This window comes from Primulina eburnea, chromosome 17 (genome assembly GCF_022965805.1).
Source record: "Primulina eburnea isolate SZY01 chromosome 17, ASM2296580v1, whole genome shotgun sequence".
NCBI lineage: Eukaryota > Viridiplantae > Streptophyta > Magnoliopsida > Lamiales > Gesneriaceae > Primulina > Primulina eburnea.
Window position 1 is genome coordinate 425,170 of NC_133117.1, and position 20,125 is coordinate 445,294.

At 36.4% G+C, this 20,125-nt stretch overlaps 1 protein-coding gene across 1 annotated transcript; it reads right to left on the bottom strand.

The window, feature by feature from the left end:
- Positions 1–148: 148 nt before the first annotated feature.
- Positions 149–17,512, bottom strand: LOC140818043 (phosphatidylinositol 4-kinase alpha 1-like). The gene is given in 27 exon segments (XM_073177851.1): positions 149–661; positions 772–933; positions 1,589–1,797; positions 1,883–2,023; positions 2,787–2,982; positions 3,092–3,264; positions 4,016–4,063; positions 4,166–4,243; positions 4,640–4,906; positions 5,262–5,412; positions 5,525–5,661; positions 5,756–5,939; positions 6,955–7,169; positions 7,310–7,669; positions 7,761–8,282; positions 10,626–10,808; positions 10,900–11,058; positions 12,622–12,839; positions 12,969–13,137; positions 13,465–13,771; positions 13,842–13,969; positions 14,072–14,230; positions 14,415–14,585; positions 15,521–15,682; positions 15,764–16,105; positions 16,219–16,993; positions 16,995–17,512. Coding segments are annotated over 27 exon segments (6,063 nt in total). The 5' UTR covers positions 17,183–17,512; the 3' UTR covers positions 149–402.
- Positions 17,513–20,125: the final 2,613 nt, after the last annotated feature.

Here is a 20,125-nt window from a genome sequence, read left to right on the forward strand (position 1 = left end):
CTTTTTTTCTTCTCTTTTTATATATATATATATATATATATATATATATATATATATATAAAAGATGAATTGCAAAATTTACGTCCTGCATTTTTTTTAGGTAAAATTTCATTTTCTGCTATCTTGGAAAAGCTAGTATACTAATCAATCATAAGATCAAATTACGTCCTGCATTTTTTTTTATCAAAATGATGAATCCCATAGATACAGAACAGTTCTTTCTGATACTTTTTTCTGTTCTAAAATTACAGATACTCCTCCCTAAAGAAAACAAACAACGCCTAATCTTTCTTTCTTTTTCCTCTCAAATCCTCCAACGCCGTGATGCGATGCTAACATAAAAAGAATGAAAACTACAAGAAACTAAATATACAAATCTCAGAAGTCAATCAACCTGTTACCTCATTTTTCGATGCCCTGTTGCAAATACTGAATCAAATCGTAACCAGCGGTGGTCCACTTATTGTAGGCATCGGTGCAGGTACGAATCATAAAATTGGCTGCTTCACGCTCAGTCATTTCTGGATGAAATCTCTTGCGAAGATTACCGATAGGATCACCCCTGCTAAAGCAAGGCAATCCACTGTCTATCATCAGTGACACTGTGTTTATGATTCCATCCATGTAGCGACGTGCAGCAAGGTAACCTTTCACGCACAGGCTGCACAGAACCATTATAATCTTCAAGTAAATATCACCAAAAAAAATTCTCATAATATGGGAAGAAGCATCAAAGATAAGAAAATAATTATACTTGACTTCCAGTTTTACCTTACAAACTGATGCCATGTGTCGCTTTTCATAACTCCGGAAGGGTCGAGTAATTGAGTCATCTCATGACTCAGTTTGAAATGTGCGCTCTCAAAACGCATATTTCCACCAGGTGAAGTTTCCAGAATGAAACCAAAATCAATATGAACAAGCCGCCCCAGGCTGCATTCATGATAAACGAGGGAGTTCAAATATTGTAACCGTTAAATGGACCACTCCTGGAAATACTCCGAGATTATTCCATAGGTGATAGATAATTTGACAGAGCAAAATACACCGAGATTATTTCATACCAGATGAAATATAGTAATTATTTCAATATAAGCATAATATTCTATGTTAATGGCAAGCAGATCAGTGAAGTAGCAAATTCAATTTGTTTGATTACTTTTAAGATTTAAAGTATAAAGAATCATGCTCAGTAAAAAATACAGTTCAAACACAGAAATATATACAATAAACGAGCAAAAAACTCAATAACTTGCAAACAGATTTTTTTTTAAAAATGATGCTTGGCATGCCAATGACCTATGACCCACAAACACATGGATCAAAGAATCTATATTGCTATGGATGAATCTATCCCACACCCCCGAGGTCAACAATGAATCCTGTTGTGAATATATTTGTTTTGTGATAGGCTTTGATTTGTGTGAACCTTTTAGATAGACACTAGAAATCCACTCCAGCAATGATAGGTTTGGTAGCGTGTGTGCCTGCTTTAATGTTGACTAGACTTTTCCGATTTCAAACATGCAAAAACATAACTGACCTAGGAGTCACTGCTAATGACAGTATAATACAATAGGTCGCTTACTTGTCAAACAAAAGATTCCCATTGTGTCGATCCTTTGGTTGAAGCAAGAGGCTGGCAACTGCATATCCAGCACTGCTAATGAGGAAGTTCTCACGAGCTGTTTCAAAGCTGGGAGAACCGACAGGCCCAAAGTCCTGCTGGAAAATCTCGTATAAACCACCATCAGTGGTCTCACCCATCTGACTTCTGCTCCTTGTGTTTGGCACAACCTGTCAATATAAATGATAAAAATCTAGTATCAAGTGAAAAAAAAGTTGCTGGTCGAAAAACTAGCTGACTGGACTTATGGAATACCTCAATAATTCCTCTCTCTGGGTCAGTTGGAAGTACTCCATAAGGAAATAAATAGAGATTAAGTCCGACGGCTTCAAAAATGTCCTTCAAAAGTGAAATAACTTGCAAAGCAAGAACGTCTTGTCGACAGTCATCTCCAACCTATGCAGAGAGTTAGATCCATCAGGTTATGATCATAAAATTTGAAGTGAAAATTATGAATTGTATTCTCAAAATCTAACTTCACTTAGTAATTTGTATTTGTCAATATTTGTTGAAATTGATCTTCAACATTGAAGGCAACACAAGTGTTTATAGTTCCACAATAGAAAGCTAAAATCATAAAAGGTCTATAGTCACAAATTATAAACCCAATAGGAATCCAAGTCAACAAAGGTTAAGTAGAACTTTGCAGCCCATATTGACATCCTATATTACAATTAGTGCTCTGATCCACTTCTAATGTAACTTCTCAATTTACCAATGCTATTTATAATCTTCTGGAATTTGAAAGAAAATTAGAAAAACCAAGGTATATTTTTGCTGGATCATTGCGCATAAAAACGGTTTAGTGCCATCGTATCTAATATATTAAAATTAGGCGATATTAGTCATATAAGCGTACATAAACTTAGTAAGATATTTTATTCAATGAGCTCAAATCTAATTCAAGCCGACCCCACTCTTGCTCATGAGTCATGATATTGTCTCAAATCCAACTTCAACTAAGCATTCAGCTCAAACCCATTCAAGTTTTTTAAACATGCTCCTTAAATATTTACTGAATGGAACTCATCAACCTTCCAAGTCATTGAGCTAATAGACAATAACATGACTGGAGTGTGCTGCCACCATTCATTTACAGATGATTGAATTCAGGAAGGGTCGTCCTAAATACTGCAGGGCAGAAATGTTAATACAATACCTTGAAAATGCAAGCTTGAGGTTTAACACCTTTGTAATTCCCATCACGATCTACCACATTAAATGTAATCATTATAGGGACTTTTGCAGCTGATTGTAAAGGAATTCCACTATCAACCTGAATACTACTGACAAGTTTATTAGGAGCGGTAGGCAGATAAAGATCATTTCCTTCAACTTGAATTTTCTCCAACTCCCTGGTTTGGCATGAGAAACCGTATTTAGTGATTATAGTTGGTCTAACAACTGAATCTATAAATATTTGATCGCATGTTCAAAAAATACACAAAGCACTAAAAAACACACCTTCTTATGCCAGCTCGTCTTTCCTCTTTTGGAAGGGGAAATAAAACACCTGATATAGATGTGACTTTGTCAAAGAAATCGAATTCCCTTCGAAACAAGTCAAGGGCTTTCGGGTGGAAACCATCAATGATTCGCTGCCTAACAACTGGAAGAAGTGCTTGGAATGAGCTATTCTGAAACCAAAAACGAAGATTGCACAAAAAAAAATGAGTAAATGACTGGAAAAAAGTTGCAACTAAATAGAGATCATGAAGTGGATAGCATAACATATACTGTTGAGTGAAAGCAAACTTCAAAGTTCACTATCATAAAAAAGCATCGAGTTAAATAGCTGGAATATTTTGCAAGGAAATAAAACCCCTCGGCGAACACTAGCATGCAAAGCCATACACCTAAGGAAAACAAAATAAAACCATATATATTGCTCAAATTTTGGTTTCTAATTTCGAAAGTTCGAAGTAAAATAGTTGAAAATGACATCTAGTGCCGGAAAGAATCCAAATTCATTCTTAAAGAACCATATGCGCAGAAGCACAAATAAAGTATAACTACATCTGCTCCAATATCTCCATTATCAGAAGTGGTGGAGGAGGGGAGAATACAATTGCTGGATAGTGAGAAATTTGGAAAAGCACAGAAAAGTTTTAAAGAATTGTAAGTAAAAGTACATAGATTAGATGCCAGAATATCTAGATTCCTCGCAAGCATGTTTAACTTCCAGAACATATCAAAATATCGTAAAGCTTGAAATACAAATACATGTAGGGTCGACTGAATGTGGAACATGATTGATAACCAACAACAAACAAAGAATAACTAATATCATTTACCTAGAATAATTTAACAGAAAATATCGGTGATTAAGAGACGAATCACCCTCTTATGGTGTTAAAATTATTCTGTAGGTGGTCAAAACAAGAATACCTTTACAGAGGCTGGTTCTTTTCCTGACTCAGTAACACAAGTCTCACCCTGCAAAAACACTATCGGTTATAACAAGCTAAAGCATCCTTGCAACTTGCAACAGATCCCTAAAAAGTATCCACGATTGAATTTGGATAACATTTTTCTCACTTGTAAATGCCATATCAAAATATGGGCAAATATATCACTTCTCTGTGCTGCTCTGAGCAAGTATCCTTCAACCAGCCTCTGCAAATTAAAGTTATTCAGCATTTAAAAAAAATGTCATAATTAGATACCAGAAGCACAAGAACAATACATTTCATTTTACTGCAAGTTTGTGAGCGCAAACTCCACATGCATGTTCTTTGAATCACTTAATCACTTATTTTATCCACTTTTTAATGGTAGATGCCGGCACAAATAGTTTGCTTGAGTGAAAAATTTATGCACGGACGTATCCTTTTACAAAAACACAAATGACCCAACATGGGTTGTGACAAACACCAATAAGCAATTTAGCATTAGCAGGAAGATGCTTTGTCCAAGCTCATCTAGTAAAAATTCCATTTATACTTTCTTTAGATTGCTGGGTAATTGTGTAAAAAATGTTCAAAGGACGATCATATGAAGCCAAGAACCCACCCCTTCATCATATCTTAGTGACTGCACCAGCTGAGGCATGAAAAACGTCACTCTCTCAGGTGGATAAGATTCCAACACCCTGAGAACATAAGCCATGACCCGAGGGTGACCTTTATATGCTGGACTAAGGAAGTCCAAGGCCTGTGTGATTGAACAAGCTGCCCAGTGTGGCAATTGTTGCAGAAGCGTCGAGTTCTCGTCCACTGCTTTTGAGGTCACAAAGTAAGGCAAAGCTTCAGGAATGCTTCGGATCTCTAGTATATGATTCTTACAGAAAAATTAAAGCACAAGTCAAAAAAAGTTCAATTGAATGTGGAATAATAAAGAAAATGTAAAAAACAAAATATAGATGCATATTGACATAATATGCCACATTCACATGGCTCAGTTTGGGAATTATACTCCTTCCATTTAATTTGTGATCATAGTTTATATCTAATGGATTCAATCAGCAGAAAATACTATCAAACACCAAAACAACAGGACCAGGGAATTTTGATTATAATATTAATCACATTGACTTTTCCAAATATTATTCCAGTGTCGAATTTTACTTTCATTGGCTTGCTTTACGCAATATTTGTGCTTAGCTAGCAGGCTTGCATCAATTTTAATAACATACTTGTACTAACTGGGTAGTTTCAGTCTTCAGAGCAGCAACTGATGGAAATCTTGCAGCTAAAGACAAAGCAATTCGAGGATCAACAGAGAAAGCAGTCCTTCCAAATTCTGTCCATTTGTCAGAGTTAACTTTAACCCGAGAAGTGTTTTCCCTGAAGATGTAATTACACGAGAAATTAAGGAATCAAATAGGACAACCACAATTAAATCAGCGAGTAACAAATAATTAACATAATGGGAGATCAAGATTTAAGTAATAGTTACTTTGGTCCAACAGGTTGTGCCCAAACCTCAAGTCGATCAGCCTCATGCTGGCACAGCATCAATAGTAACTGCCTCCTCTTCTCCCGTCCCACTGCATAGTTTTCCATCTGACCCCAGACAGGGTGATGCTGATCCTTCTATAAAATATAAGAATTATTTCTAAATAGCTTCATAAACAATCCACCACACAAAAAACAATATTTTTCAAGTTCTTAGCTCCAATTTACTTACAACATCATTCAAAGAGCTACCAGTTTCGAGTCCCCGAGCTTTTAAATCAAGTTGAGGAGTGTCTGACCGGTCATTTAAAAGATGATGGACAAATATAGAAATGGATTGAGCTTCACTCTGAGTAAAATTATTGTTATTCAAATCAAACCACTCAGGTGTGTGGGCAAAATAACCTAAAGAAGCCCTGTTTTTAAACAAAAAAGGATAGATAACTAAGTGTTCCAATAACGAACTTCAAACTGCTCCAAGCCAAACCAACAATATGAAAAAAACTAGAGAAGGAATTTCTGTGCACAATAAGTTCTTGTAGATGGAAACCAAGGATTTGATACATTAATGAAAATTAAAATAAGTCAATCTAGGCAAGGGAAGAAGCATCAAATGGTGAATCCAATGGTGTGCTGCATCATAGAATAAAACCCATTAGTGGAAAATAAGCACAGCGATGAAAGTTGAGGAGTATCATTAACTAAAATATGCCAATTATTGTTGACAACTGTTAAGTAGCAACAAATTCACCTACTCTCTTGTGTGAAAACCAATATAGCACAATGATTAAAACATGGTGTCGGAGTATTTTATGGTTCAAAAATTTTGAGTTGACTATTACCACAATTTGTTGCTTTTGGTCCAGTGACAAACAGTTTATTTTACATCAACATTTAGGTGGTGCTTGAATTTAAAGAACCTCCATCACACCAACCTTGTAATCATCAAGGCACTACATTCTTCCATTGATTCGAGTAGAATCGACAAGCAACTCTCAGTCCATGAAGTGGAGGTCCTCTTAATAAATAATGTAACATGAAAGTGACAACAATTTTGTATTGTCTTGATCCAACTCATCCTTAGATTCTAGGAAATTGGAATTAGATACTTATTTTACCGCTGTAATCGAATATTCAACACAGGCTTTTGACATTTGTTGTCTCATGAATGCACTTGGACAAAATAATTTTTAAGCTTTAGGAAAAAGCATGCACTTGCTCACAACTAAAATTCTGGTCAGCATATTGTTGAAAAAAACAAGTATTCATCAGCTTGTGTTAAAGATTTACACATGAGCAATGGGCCAGTCATCAGTCTCTTTTGTTAGACAGCTAATAATTGCATATTAAGCTGTTTGATTCTAAAATATGCACAGAAACATAGGTTTCCAAACGTTGGTACATTGAATGATTACTTTTGTCAAGTTGTACCTATAAATCCTATCTTCCAGCAATTGAAGCCCTGATCTGAAGTGGTGAAGATTCCGTTGCGACTGGCATGAGCAAAACTTTAGGCCAAAAAGCATCAGTGTGAAGAAAGTTCCTGTAGCAGCTGGATGTCGGGAAAAATTCCAAGGGAGTTTTGCTGATCCTTGCAACATACGACCAAGTAACAAAAGCTGCTCCACACTGGCATGCCGTACTACCTAAATTATGATATTCAAAAGACAAATAAATTTGCTTTACATAGAGAAACAAAAGGTAAAGTTTGTGATCAGAACAAAAGTTCGACGGACAAAGCAGTTTGTTAATGAAAGCACGGAAATTTATATCTATAAAGCCTAACCTCAAACCGGTCAATAAAAAATCCGAGCCATAGTCTGTGAGCCAAAATCTGTTCAACAGGGTCTTTCTCAGGCTGTGGCTCAGGCTCACCAGGAGCAAGGTGGGGCCTCAACTTGGCAGAAGGTCCTGAGTACCTTATATCAGATGCAAAAAGGCCTCTCTTCGTGTCTACAGTCCATAGCCATGCATCAACAAGCTCAGCAAGAACAACAGAACCCAACAGTGGAGCAGCAGAAACTAGCCATGTCCATACATACACGCCGGTCTCAACAGCATCAGGCGTGGTAATGTAAGCAGGGCACCAGCAAAGAAGACGCAGAAGTTGGGAAAAGCTCTCAACATTCGATTTTGAATCTGAATGCTGACAAAAATGTGTACATCATGTTCAACACAAACAAAACTTACTTGTAAGTTTTTCATATTGAAAGAATATGAAAGATAAATAGCTTTACCATATTGGAAAGAAGTAGTGCGGTAGCATGAGAACAAGTTTCACGAAATGCTGATTTGTCCACCTCACCACCCTTCTCTGCGGTACTTACAAACTTCTGAAGCAGCCGCACAAACCTAGAGAACAATATCTCATTGAAGGATCCATTTTTAGGTAGTGTAGGTTGTACTGATGATTCCAAAACTGGAAGGTCAGCATAATAACCAAGGGATGGAGGCTTTTCCAGGTCTCCTCCTAGGCTCTCATATAACCTTTTCATGCCGGCAATTTCTCCAGCATGGTTGCACTTCATTGTTGCACTAACAATACCAGTACCAAGAACCTCCAAATTAAATGCATCACTCAACTTCAGGTTTCCCCCTGAAGCTGCAGCAGCAGCAGCCATAACAGCAGGAATATTTGCAGTTTTGGTACCAACCCAACAATCATTCTTTCCCGTACCAATCCTGATTTCTGACAGAAGAGAAACCACATCAGCCGTAGGTTGTGTTCTCTGCCATGTATTAGCTTTGCAAAGATTTTCCTGAATATCAAAGGTTTTCATATATATATGAGACTAGGTGTTAAAAATAAGTTCATATCGATAACACATTTGCATGATCCAACCATTAAATTTCATTCTTTGCCATTTTAAGACACAACAAACAGAGCTGGGTAATTTTTTCCTTGTATGTTTCTTAGTCTCTTTCATGTTGTTTTTGGCTTGGGATAATGAGGGATGTTGGGTGCTAGCTAATCTACACTGCTAAAATGAAGAAACTCAAGGAAGCATTGTGCTCACAAAGACGATATGAAGTTAATCAAAATACAGCTTACCGTCAAAGCATCTACCCTTCAATAAACACAAGAGTAACACGCATTTAAGTCAATTCCAATATGAGATTCATATTTTTTGCAATAAGCTTAGCAAATCAATTGACAGTTGATGATATAGATCCAAGCAAAAAATCCAAAATCAATATTTTGAATCTGTAAACATGTGAACAGAACATTAATACTATCGTAGCAGATAACTTGTGTTATATAGACAGGATCAAGTTGGGACAACAAATTAGGCAATGTTGAAGCAGTTTGTTGTCTAGGAGTCATATTCAACGGCAGCGTATGCAAAAATAAATAGACAAGTTACAAAAATGTTAAAATGTACAATAAACACTTGTAGCTGATTATATTAAAGCAGTAAATAAGGCCTTCTAAAATTCAGAGAAGTATTTTCAGTTCAAACACACTTCTGTTGATAACTGCTATTTACCAACAAACCTAACTGATTGACTGATGATAAATTATCTGTGAAACAAATTATTAGCACACTCTTAGACATGAAATAACCTTTTAACATCGATTTTCATACAAATGCTACGAAATTGAACAAGTTGCATACACAAAAGTCCAATAACTTAAATGATCAGAAAGCTAGTACGCACCTCAGCAATTAGTTGCAAAAATCAAGAAAGCAACTAATATTTTATGTACAATGACAAATTGAAGCTAAAATTTCACGAAATTTTATTTGAAAAGTTGGCAGAATATGCTGGAACGGAGGAAGTGGAACGGTGATAGAAAACAATAAAAGACCACAGGATTTAGTGCGTGAATGTGATGAAAAGGCGGGTATTTCCAAGTGGCGCCATCGGACTTGAAAAGTTTCAACATTGACAAGCATCACATATTCCAGTATTAAGACAAGTTGGTCGTTAGATCATGGGTAGGTACGGGCATAAACATGTCGTTTATATGTCCATAATAGTAAATATAAACTGCAGACACACAAAAGTAAGGATATACATCCATACCTGCATGCAGAAATGAAATTAGCAAGAAGATCATAATTCGAATCACTAGGATCAAACCAAGGTTGTAAATGGCGAGAGGCGGTGGCGGGGCGGTCGGTGACCGCCTACCGCCTTGGCCGCCTAGGCGGTTGGATTTTTTTAAGCAATTTTTTTTATAGATAATCATGCAATATTATCATTTTTATGTAAAATGTGCAATTAAATAATGTTTAAGCACAAAATATAATATCATCTATGATGTGCAATTAATAAAGATTCATCATTATATTATTGTTATTATGCTAACGAAGTAATATATATTTTTTTTTACCAAAAAACTAAGTTTAAATTTTCAAAGTTTCAATCAATTATCCATCATTAGAACAAGTAGTAGACTAAACATAACTAATCTTCCAAATCATCTAAATATGCACCATCTACTACATCCATGATCCTTTCATCATCGGACTCAATCAACATTTTCTTCATTATCCTCCTCTGATGTTTCTAAATATTCATTAAGTTCTCTAATGAGGATGTTCCTTGCACTTCTCCTTGGATGTAGCACTTCATCCGCTCCCGAGGCCTCCACTACCATTCTCCAAGCAAGATCTTTAAATAGTCCTAATATTTAAAATTAGTTGACTTTGACTTGGTTTTGAAAATTGTTGACTAAGTTTTAAAAATTGTTGACTAGGTTTTTAAAATTGTTGACTACTGCCTCGCCCGCCTCGACCGCATGTTCGCCGCCTCGACCAGCCTCGACGCCCGCCTCATGCATAGGCGGTGCGGTCGAGGGCCGCGGTGCCTAAGCGGCCGCCTCGACCGCCATTTAGAACACTGGATCAAACAACAAACTTTAATACTTAACCAACTCCTAGTTTTTTTGAGTAAAAAGAATACTAGAATAGATTAGCAGAATAATTAAAGAACCATTGAAAAAAATTCCTGTAATATCAAAACTCCTCTAAATATAAATGTAGTTATTCATGAGCAGAGTTGTAACTTTCACTGAACAAAAACTCAGAAAGATATGATGCAAAAACAAGAAATGCAATCACTAGGTATGGCTCACAACTAAGAAAAAAATTAACCTGAAGAAGACCCTGGCTAGTGCATGGAGCATATGAAAGTGAAACCATGATCCATTCCCGGACCATCCTTTGGTACAAGGAGCGAACACTGGCAACATAAGCAGGATCACTCACGATATTTGAAGGTGGATCATTATGCATTGAGAGTAGCAGAGAATCCAGACAAGACGAACTCCACAAAATCTGATAGTCATGTAAACCACATTTAAAAAAATCTTATGGTACGACCAATACAGGTGTTGCGCCATCCAACATAAAAATTGAGCAATTTTACCTGAGGAAATCGATCTCTTAGTTGAGTTAACAAACTAACTGAGATGTCTCTTATATGCTCATCCCTTTGAGACAAATTTCTAATGAGAAAACATGCATGAATAGATAGAGTAGACTCTCTAACCTCAGCTTCTATTCCAGTCTCAGAGGCACGATCGTCCTGCCCCAAGTTGGAAAGACCACACATATGTGAAACAAATCTCCAAAAAGCTTAGCAACATATATCTATCTAACAATTAGAATTAAAAAATTAATTTTTAAATGCATACATCACATAACATATGGTGTACATGTACATATGGTGTGAAATAGCAAAAATAAAAGAAAATAGTAATGCAATACATCAACATAAGCTATTTTTTACTTAACCAATATAAATAAAACGGTAGGGAAGGTGACAACTAATTGGAAAGAAATAGCAGAAAATAGAACTATGGTAAGAGCAATGCAAAGTCAACAAATCTGTTAGTTTATTTCTAGTTTTGGAAAAGAAACTATGCTCTAATTTTCATAAAATTAGTTTATTTCTTAAACTAAATCACACAAAAGACTAGTTGCACCAAGAAAGACATCAAACAATTGAGCTTCATTTTCCAAGGACACCGATCTTTAGTGATGTACAAATACTTTCACAGAAACAAGTACCATCATCCAATATCTTAGTTATCCATCTGAACAAGCAATGCAGCAGGAGTGGCAACAAATCGTTACACTGCATAATGCTTTGGAAAGATCAAAGAATATCAGTGGTTCCTTGCAGTGACCACAAAATGCGCAACATGAATGACGCGATGACTAGGATCTCTCCTTTTTACCAATTTCAACCGATCGTTTGGCTCACCCAGACACCCACATTGAGTATGGATAACAGGAAGACAGTAATGTAGAACAAGGTTTAGTCACCAATGAGTTACAACTCCATGCAAGAGTTTATTTATTGTTTGTAATATGCTGTGCCTACCTACTCTGTAATGCTCCACTTAGGTGCAAAAGAAAAATGGAAAAAATTTCTACAATGAGTGGAGGCTAGACTTGAATCTAAGGCCTCTCCCCCTTTGACCTGACTCTGGCTATCATATTGACTAATCATTCCATCTAAAGCTTAACCTGTTACAAATGTGAGACCTTAATGATTATTCATTGGAACGGTCACAAGCTGCCAAAGTAAGGATACCTAATTTATGTTACAGGACAGCAAGTTTAAATGTGCCAAATGATCAACCCCTGCATATGGACACAATTCACAGAAAAAACAATAGATTTATTTCAGTAAGAGTGTCCTGATTAATATTTAATTAGTACGCAATCATGATTAATTAGCATGCAATCATGATTGACTAGCGTAAACAGCAAAAACGAGTTAAAAATTTCCTTTTGGGCCTATCAAAAATCGGCATGATACATACCGAGGAAATCAAACAGCTCAAAAACAATAATACACTCAAAATATAATCCAAATAGTCATATAACACTACTACAGCCCCACTGGTTAGGATTAATCCACATGCATAGCCAGCCCAGCTTGATTACACCATAATCAATCCAACAATCAAATTTCTCAACATACAGAACAATATATTTATGTCAGATTTCTATCTTTGTGACCACAATATTAATAAATCAAAGTCATAAAATTGGTCCAAAATTTCTGATGGTGGATATATCCCAGTAAAAATGCTAAATTGTAAGGTGGCCACGTGTAGGAGGACAAATAGGAAAGTACCAGCCAAGACATTGCCGTTTCAAATGCCCGATGAACAATAGCTGTCAAACATTGAGAAACAGCTGGCATAAGATTTGGACTTTTCAAGTATTCAAAGACACAGCTGAAGGCACTCCGAGAGGTAGTGGCGTTCTGGTCACCATTCAGACTACCACCATTGCTACTGAATCTTATTATCTCCAAAAATGCTACAGCTAAAAGATAAGTTGCTTTGACACCTGCAGAAGTCAAATCATATAATATCCCTCTTATGTTAAACTAAACCTTCCGTCATTGGATTGCCAATAAACTCAAATTTACTGCCAATAACACAAACTTTGATACTCTGCTAAAAAGAAAATATATACCCGAAATCGTACTCATTGCTGAAACCTCCATTCGTCCTCCCAAGGCAGCAGATAGAGCAGTTCTCTGATTCACAACAGTTTTTTCATTTCCATTCCCCCGGCGACTACCTGGATCATGAAGTGCATTAAGCTCCAACTCATCCTCAAGCCATTTCACAGAGCTTACTACCTGAAACACAATATCTTTGCAATCAAATCCCGAAAGGTCTGGTGATTAGTACATGTTAAATGTAAGATTAACAAAAATCGATTATTTCCCAATTAAATCCAATATGTTCAAAAGAGTAACAATAACCTTCTGTTTCCTAAAACTCGCATGCTATACAAGGATATCATTTTCTACAAGTAACTGCTAAATATAGACTGTGGACCGTAAGACTGAGAAAGGGGGGGTAAAGGGAAAACACCGGATTGGGCTAAAAGGCTCATGAAATAGTTTAACTGTTGATGTAACAAAGAAATAAAACTGGCCCAAACGATTTCTATTTATACTTACAAGTGGTGGGGTCCCTTGTGAAATACGCTGCACTGCAGAAGACCACAACGGATTCCACATATATGGTCCAACGACTGCTTGGAGAGCAATGATGCCCATGCTTCCCACGCTATTCAGGGTAGTTGAAATTGGCTTTGGAGTAGCCTGGATTTTCTGTATTGGAGGTGCTAACCCAAAGAGAGCAATATAGAACCACAAGTTCCGGAAAAGCTTTAAGAGGGAAGGTTCCACGTCAACACTGGGGTCAAAGTCTGAACATATTTCAGCCACAGCAGGTAATAGGGGCCCAAGAAAATCTGCTCCGCTCCTAAAGTATCAATGCCAATTATGAGAAAATCTAACAGTATTACACAACCCACATCCCCTCAAACTATTACCTTCCACTTTTCGACTCTGCAGCCAACCCAACATCTGAACATAGAGATAACAATCGCTGGCGGTAGTCCGGACGCAATTTATTGCTTGTAAGACCTCTAGCAATCAATAAAAATCCTGCAGGTAAAGTCTAGAAGATATTTGAATAGGTGAGAAACGATTTTTCAAAATTGATAACAAAATAATTTTCTCAAAACTGATACTGTCAAACATTCTAGAGAGATGTTTATACCTCAACACGTTCTGTTGTAGCTTCAGGTACCTGAGTTCTGCTTTCAGCAGAGCCGACACTAGATAGTTTACCCAAGTAACTCCGAGTCATTAGAACTATAGCTTCACGGTAGGACTTCTCAAAACCTAAACTCGCCATGCGAGAAACAGCATCAAGAAGCTGCAGTACCTCAACAAAAGCAGGTTGAGAAACATGCATTCCAGCAATAAAATATATTTTATATTATTTTTATGGGGGGGCAGAATCTTGCTTTCCTTAAATGGGTTTATCGGCGAGACATTATAATAAAACATAAAATAAACAAAGGTACAAAAGTTAGCAAACTGAAGAGATAGGTCCGTACTCGAAGTCTCAGTAAGCCTGCGGTTGAAGCATCACCCTCTTCTAGACTTTCAACAAATAACGGCAATATCATGTCAACAATTTCAGGCTTATTAACAGAAACATTCAAGTCAGCAAGTAAACGTATGACATTCAGCTGTACAGGTGGAGCAGCCTGCTTTTCTTTTCCATCCTGAAAGGAAATACAAATATCAACCATCGCTCAATAAACAATTCAATTTATCCAGTAATAAAAGAGTAAAATACCAATATTTATAACTTAATCCAAAACCGAACTGAAATATAGACTGGTCCGAGTAATAAAGTGATGGATTGGTAGGTAGCACTTCGCAATATATCTACGTTACAATCAATCCTTCATTTTTCAGCCCTCCGTACTATGTTGAGCATAACTTTTGGGGTCTCGTAAAACTTGGCAAACATTCCAACTAACAGTGTTTTCTGATAATTGATAGATCAATAATCAAATCGGGGAAATGCATAAGTATATATAGGAGAAAAGAAACTCAAACTTCGATGACAGTCCAATGTCGTCTTGTTTAATAAGCATTGTTAGCTGCTGTTGTTGCAGAACAACTCTTAAAAAAGTTAACCAAGAGAATACAGGAATACATGATATGTCTCAAATCAATATTTGCAGCAAGTATGGGTAGGCTGTTGGAAGTAGTAAAGAGCTGCTATCCGTAAGAACTGTGAGGGGAAAGGAGGCCTTAGGTCAAGAGGAGTATGGTATTTCTAGAGAGAAAGTGTGTGTATGTGTGTGTGTGTGTGTGTTGGGTCAATCCTTTATGCAGGATAAATTTCCTGACTCCAAGTAAAACGAAAAGGTAATGATGCAGCTATAAATTGAAATTTCATCAGAAGCTGGCTTAAAGTGTTTTGCCTTATCAATAAGAAGGTACATTAACAAACTAATAACCATTCATAGACAAGATCTTGAGAATTGCAGCGAGACCCAACCCATTTTTGAAGAAAAAAATAATGATAGACTAGGAATTATTACAATAGTGGAAAGAAAGGATGTTGATTAACGACAGAGAATAGAACATTAAATTTCACAAACCAATATAATTACTATACATATAACTTCCAACAGACATTTCTAACCTCTTCTTCATAATCATTTCGTTCGCGGATACTAGCAGCCAGTCCCATGATAAAAGTGTCAACAGGAGACCTGTCCTTGACCCAACCAAACTCAATTATCTCACAGCAAGTTTTCAAGATACTAACAAACATAGCTCCCTGGCTGCTAGCCCAAGTGTCAGCCTGTTTATTACAAACCAAATAACACATTACTAAACAATGCCTTAGTCACTGAGTATGTATCCAACAATATACAGAACGCACCTGAGCACAAGTAGCCAGCACAAGCGGCTTAAAACGAATTAAGAGAACACGGAGAAGCTGACCACCACGAGTGACAGCTGCTTGAGAAATACCAGCAAGAAAAGAGCAGAAAAGCTCTTCACAAACCCTCAATTTCCGCCAGACTGAGAATAAGCATGCCTCTGCAGCCTCTATCAACAAAGCAAGAGCTCCATGCAATAATCTCTTTGATGTCTTTCCTTCCGTGTCAAGAGATGAAAGAGTTTTCACTTGCAATCTTGCTGCGGCATGGTAAACAGACAACTTTGTGTTGATCCTAACTTTCAGTAATTGTCCTTGCTCCGACCAATCACGCTTTCTTATCTGTACACATAATAAAATCAATATCACCATTTACATTCTTTGCTCATGTAAAGAAAAAATCTGATTTCCTTTTAACTTTGTGCACAACACTGTAAGTTTACATAGGTAATTACCTTTAAAAAAGCCATCATTGATTGAAGTTGTTGCTTTGCTATTCCTCTTACTTGCTCCAAAAGGTTGGAATCAATGACTACCTTATCCAATACATGTCCGACCAACTCAAAAACAATCTGTTGCTTTTCAAGGCTCTCCACCGGTTCCTCCTCAAAAGACGCTACTACCTTCCTAAAAACCACAGCACCACCACCTCTCCCGCCATCACTTAGCCCAACACTCCCACTAAAAAAATCTCCATTACTAGCTGCATTAATCAAAATCCCCTGCGATGCTGTTGGATCGTCCCTGGAAACTGTGCTGCCTGAGGACCCCGCAGAAACAATGCTGGCTTCGTTACCAGGAGATTGATATTGATAATGGTTGAGGCTCATAGGAGAGCTCTGGGATGAAGCTACATCAGGGGTCGATATTGTCTCCCTTGGCGAGCTCGGGACTGCAATTTCAAACCGGTCAAGGAGAGTGGAAATCAATTTATTTCCGTCGGAGGGTAAAATGGGTGGGAAATGCAAACACAGTGCCTTCAAGAAAGCGCTAGAAATGCTCGAATCAGTGCTACTAATCGTCTGAGTGACGATTTCTCCCGTGAATCCAGCCACATCAGTAGCGAAATCAGGGGACGATTCAGAAGCCTTGGAAATGTAATTCAACAAGTCTTTGAAAAACGAAGAAATCGAGTCACTTGAAAACGATTGTGGCCAGAAGTTGGGATGGAACGATGATGGAATGGAGCGATAAAACGCAAGGAGCAACGATTTGGGTGTCTCGTGATCGTGGTTCAGGGCATTTTGAGAGGAATCGAGCAAGGGCCAGAATGGCATTGAGGTGAGACCTCGACACCCTAGGCGATCCGACGAGCAGAAACTCGGTCGAGGGGCACCGGCTGCAAATCCACGCGAGTTTATCCGCGAAAAGGGTCGGGTTTTGCGCGATCAGATCACATAGCTCCACCAACGACTCCATCGCTCAAGACCCAGTCCCGAATGTGGGTCCAGCCCGTGGAAATCAGTTCAGTGCTTCCATAAATTCACATTGATCGACGGATAAATGGAGGAAAACAGATGCAGCGCCTTCCAAATATTGGACTTTTTAGAGTTCAAAACCTGCGTTGGAAGAATCGGAATCAGGAATTTTGGTGGAACAAACAAAACTGTAACGCGAGATCGCTGTTGTTTCTTCTTCTCCGTGGTCCCAGTTTGGGAGCTTTCTCCGTCGTGGAATGGAATTGTTTTGATTTTTGCACCAATAAAGTTAAGCGCGATTTTGTCATATCAATCAATTCATTGATCGCATGATCTTGGAAAATCAAGACACAAATGTTTTTTTTAAAAAACAATATATTCATTTTGAATACAAGTAACTACACCATTTTATTTTATCAATAAAAAGCAAATAATAAATTTTGAGAATGTCTCTCGTATCTATATATATGTGAGACGAGATGATCTGGTTTATATTTACAGTAAAAAGTAAAATTTCGACATAAAAATTAATATTTTTCTATTAATTGGATCGAATCAAATATATGACTCGTAAAATTGAGTCTTGAGACGGTTTTATACGAATTTTCTTTTCTTTTTTTGAAATAAGAATGTAATCTTTTTTGGAATGATTAATATCTTTTAAACAATTAATCAGCCCAATGGGCTGGAGAAACGTAAAGCCCAAGCAAGATTCAAACAAAAGCAGTTAAACTTAAATCATATGCTAGACGAACCGTGCCACTGAACTTTGTTAGCATAGTTGGGCCTGATGGGTGAACAAAACAAAAATGGGCCATTGGAAACAACTCTTTATGGACTTATAGTCTAATGGTCCTCAAAATAATATCAATGATAGATGGGCCGAAGTTTTTTCTACAAAAAGAGCCCAAGATCTTATATATGGAGCTAAATCAGGTTTGATATCCGATGGGTATGTTATCAGTTGGGTTTAGTTCAACCGAGACATTGTCTAGGTGTGTGTGTATATGCACTCAATAGGATGTACGAGTTGGTGAGTGTTTGGACAAACGAGGTTCTGTTGGAGTCAAGTATAAACGATATTTATTTGAGCAAAATGTAATACGGTTTGAAGAACGAAATAGAAAAAGAAGTCGGTCTCAAGATTATCGTCATATACACTCAAAACAAGGTTAATTAAGTTTTCGACAAAGAAATGCTTCCTGGATTCTTTGTTAAATTTTCGATTAACTACGGGGACCCTACTGTTTGTACCTCCTTAATTGATAATTTGTAGTTCATTGAACATTTATCTACCAAATTAATTTCTAGATTTTGATTATTATTTACCATCTGAGATCTGTTGGTCCCACGTGCGATAATTTGAGATAATAAATATGGAGTAGGTCTCATGTGAGACCGTCTCACGGATTTTAATCTGTGAGACGGGTCAACCCTACCCATATTCACTATAAAAAGTAGTACTCTTAGCATAAAAAGCAATACAATTTTATTGATTACCCAAATAAAGATCCGTCTCACAAAATTTGACCCGTGAGACCGTCTCACACAAGTTTTTGCCATAAATATGGAAGTAAAGAATAAACTAGATGAAGAGGTTTACGTGGAAAACCCTTAAAACTTATTAGGGTAAAAACCACGGGCAATATGAAAAGAATTCAACTATAATATTTTGTAGTGTACAACTCACTCACCGTGTTTCCAAAGAGAACACGCTCTTTTAATACATGAGAACAAAACACCTCACAAATATTATAGAACTAAGCACTCAAATTGTTATAAGATGAGAGAAAACTCGAAGAAGATATGATTTCAGAATGAAAATGAGGGTTTTATTTACAAAGCCTCTTATCCGTATGAAGACGCGTAAAAAACACGTCATCTGAAAATTTCTCGTCAAACCCATGTTTTATAAATGTTTTTGCCACCAACCTTAGTAAATATAGTCTATACCCATTTTCTTTGACAAATCACTTGTCAACAAGCTCCACCAGACTCCAATAAAGCATGTACTTGTACGCACCCAAACTTATCTAAAGAGATGATTTATTGCTAATATTCATACGTTCATCTACCCAAATTAGTTTTTTGATTTTTGTTGAATTTGCATCACCTTTAAGAAAATATACTAGGGTATAGTTTGGTACACATGATAGGATAAACATGTGATATATAATATAAGGATAAGTTAAGGATAAATAAGGTGTAGGATATTATATTTAATGTTTGGTATGATTTTAATAAGAGTGATTAAATTTATATATTAGATTGTAATGACAAAATTAACCTTATCATAATAAATTTTATAATTTCAAAGTTGTTGCTAAAGTTCATATTTTTTATTTGTTTATGTGCCGATAGTACTTGCATGATTTATTTATTTTTACATAATTTTATATATTATATAATATGATAATTGAACCCTTGATTTTGTGAGTCAAGTCAAATATCAATTTTTAAGGATAATCGAATTATAATAATAATTTTATTGAGATTTATAAAAATTATTTATATAATTATCTCGAAATCATTTATATAATTATCATATTATATAATATATAAAAAATAAATAAAATATTTATTTGATTTTAATTTCTACCTACTAGCATATATTTATAAAAAATCATTTATAAATTGAGGGTAATTAAGTCATTTGTAGTGTATTTTATCATTTGATTAAAATTATCACACCTTCTATTAGGGATATTTTATCCTTCTAAAAAATTATTTATCAAAGGCCCGTGATATTATCATGAGCTTTTTAAAAAGGTACCAAACATGGAATAAGAAGGATTATTTATCAATCCCTCTCTTATCCCATGTACCAAACTATGCCTAAGCCAACAAATTATCATAATTAATTCAAGACTTGGTAACGACCTTATCAAGCTAAATTTTCCCAATTACATGTAATCGTGCACATGATAAACGCTTAATTTTGATT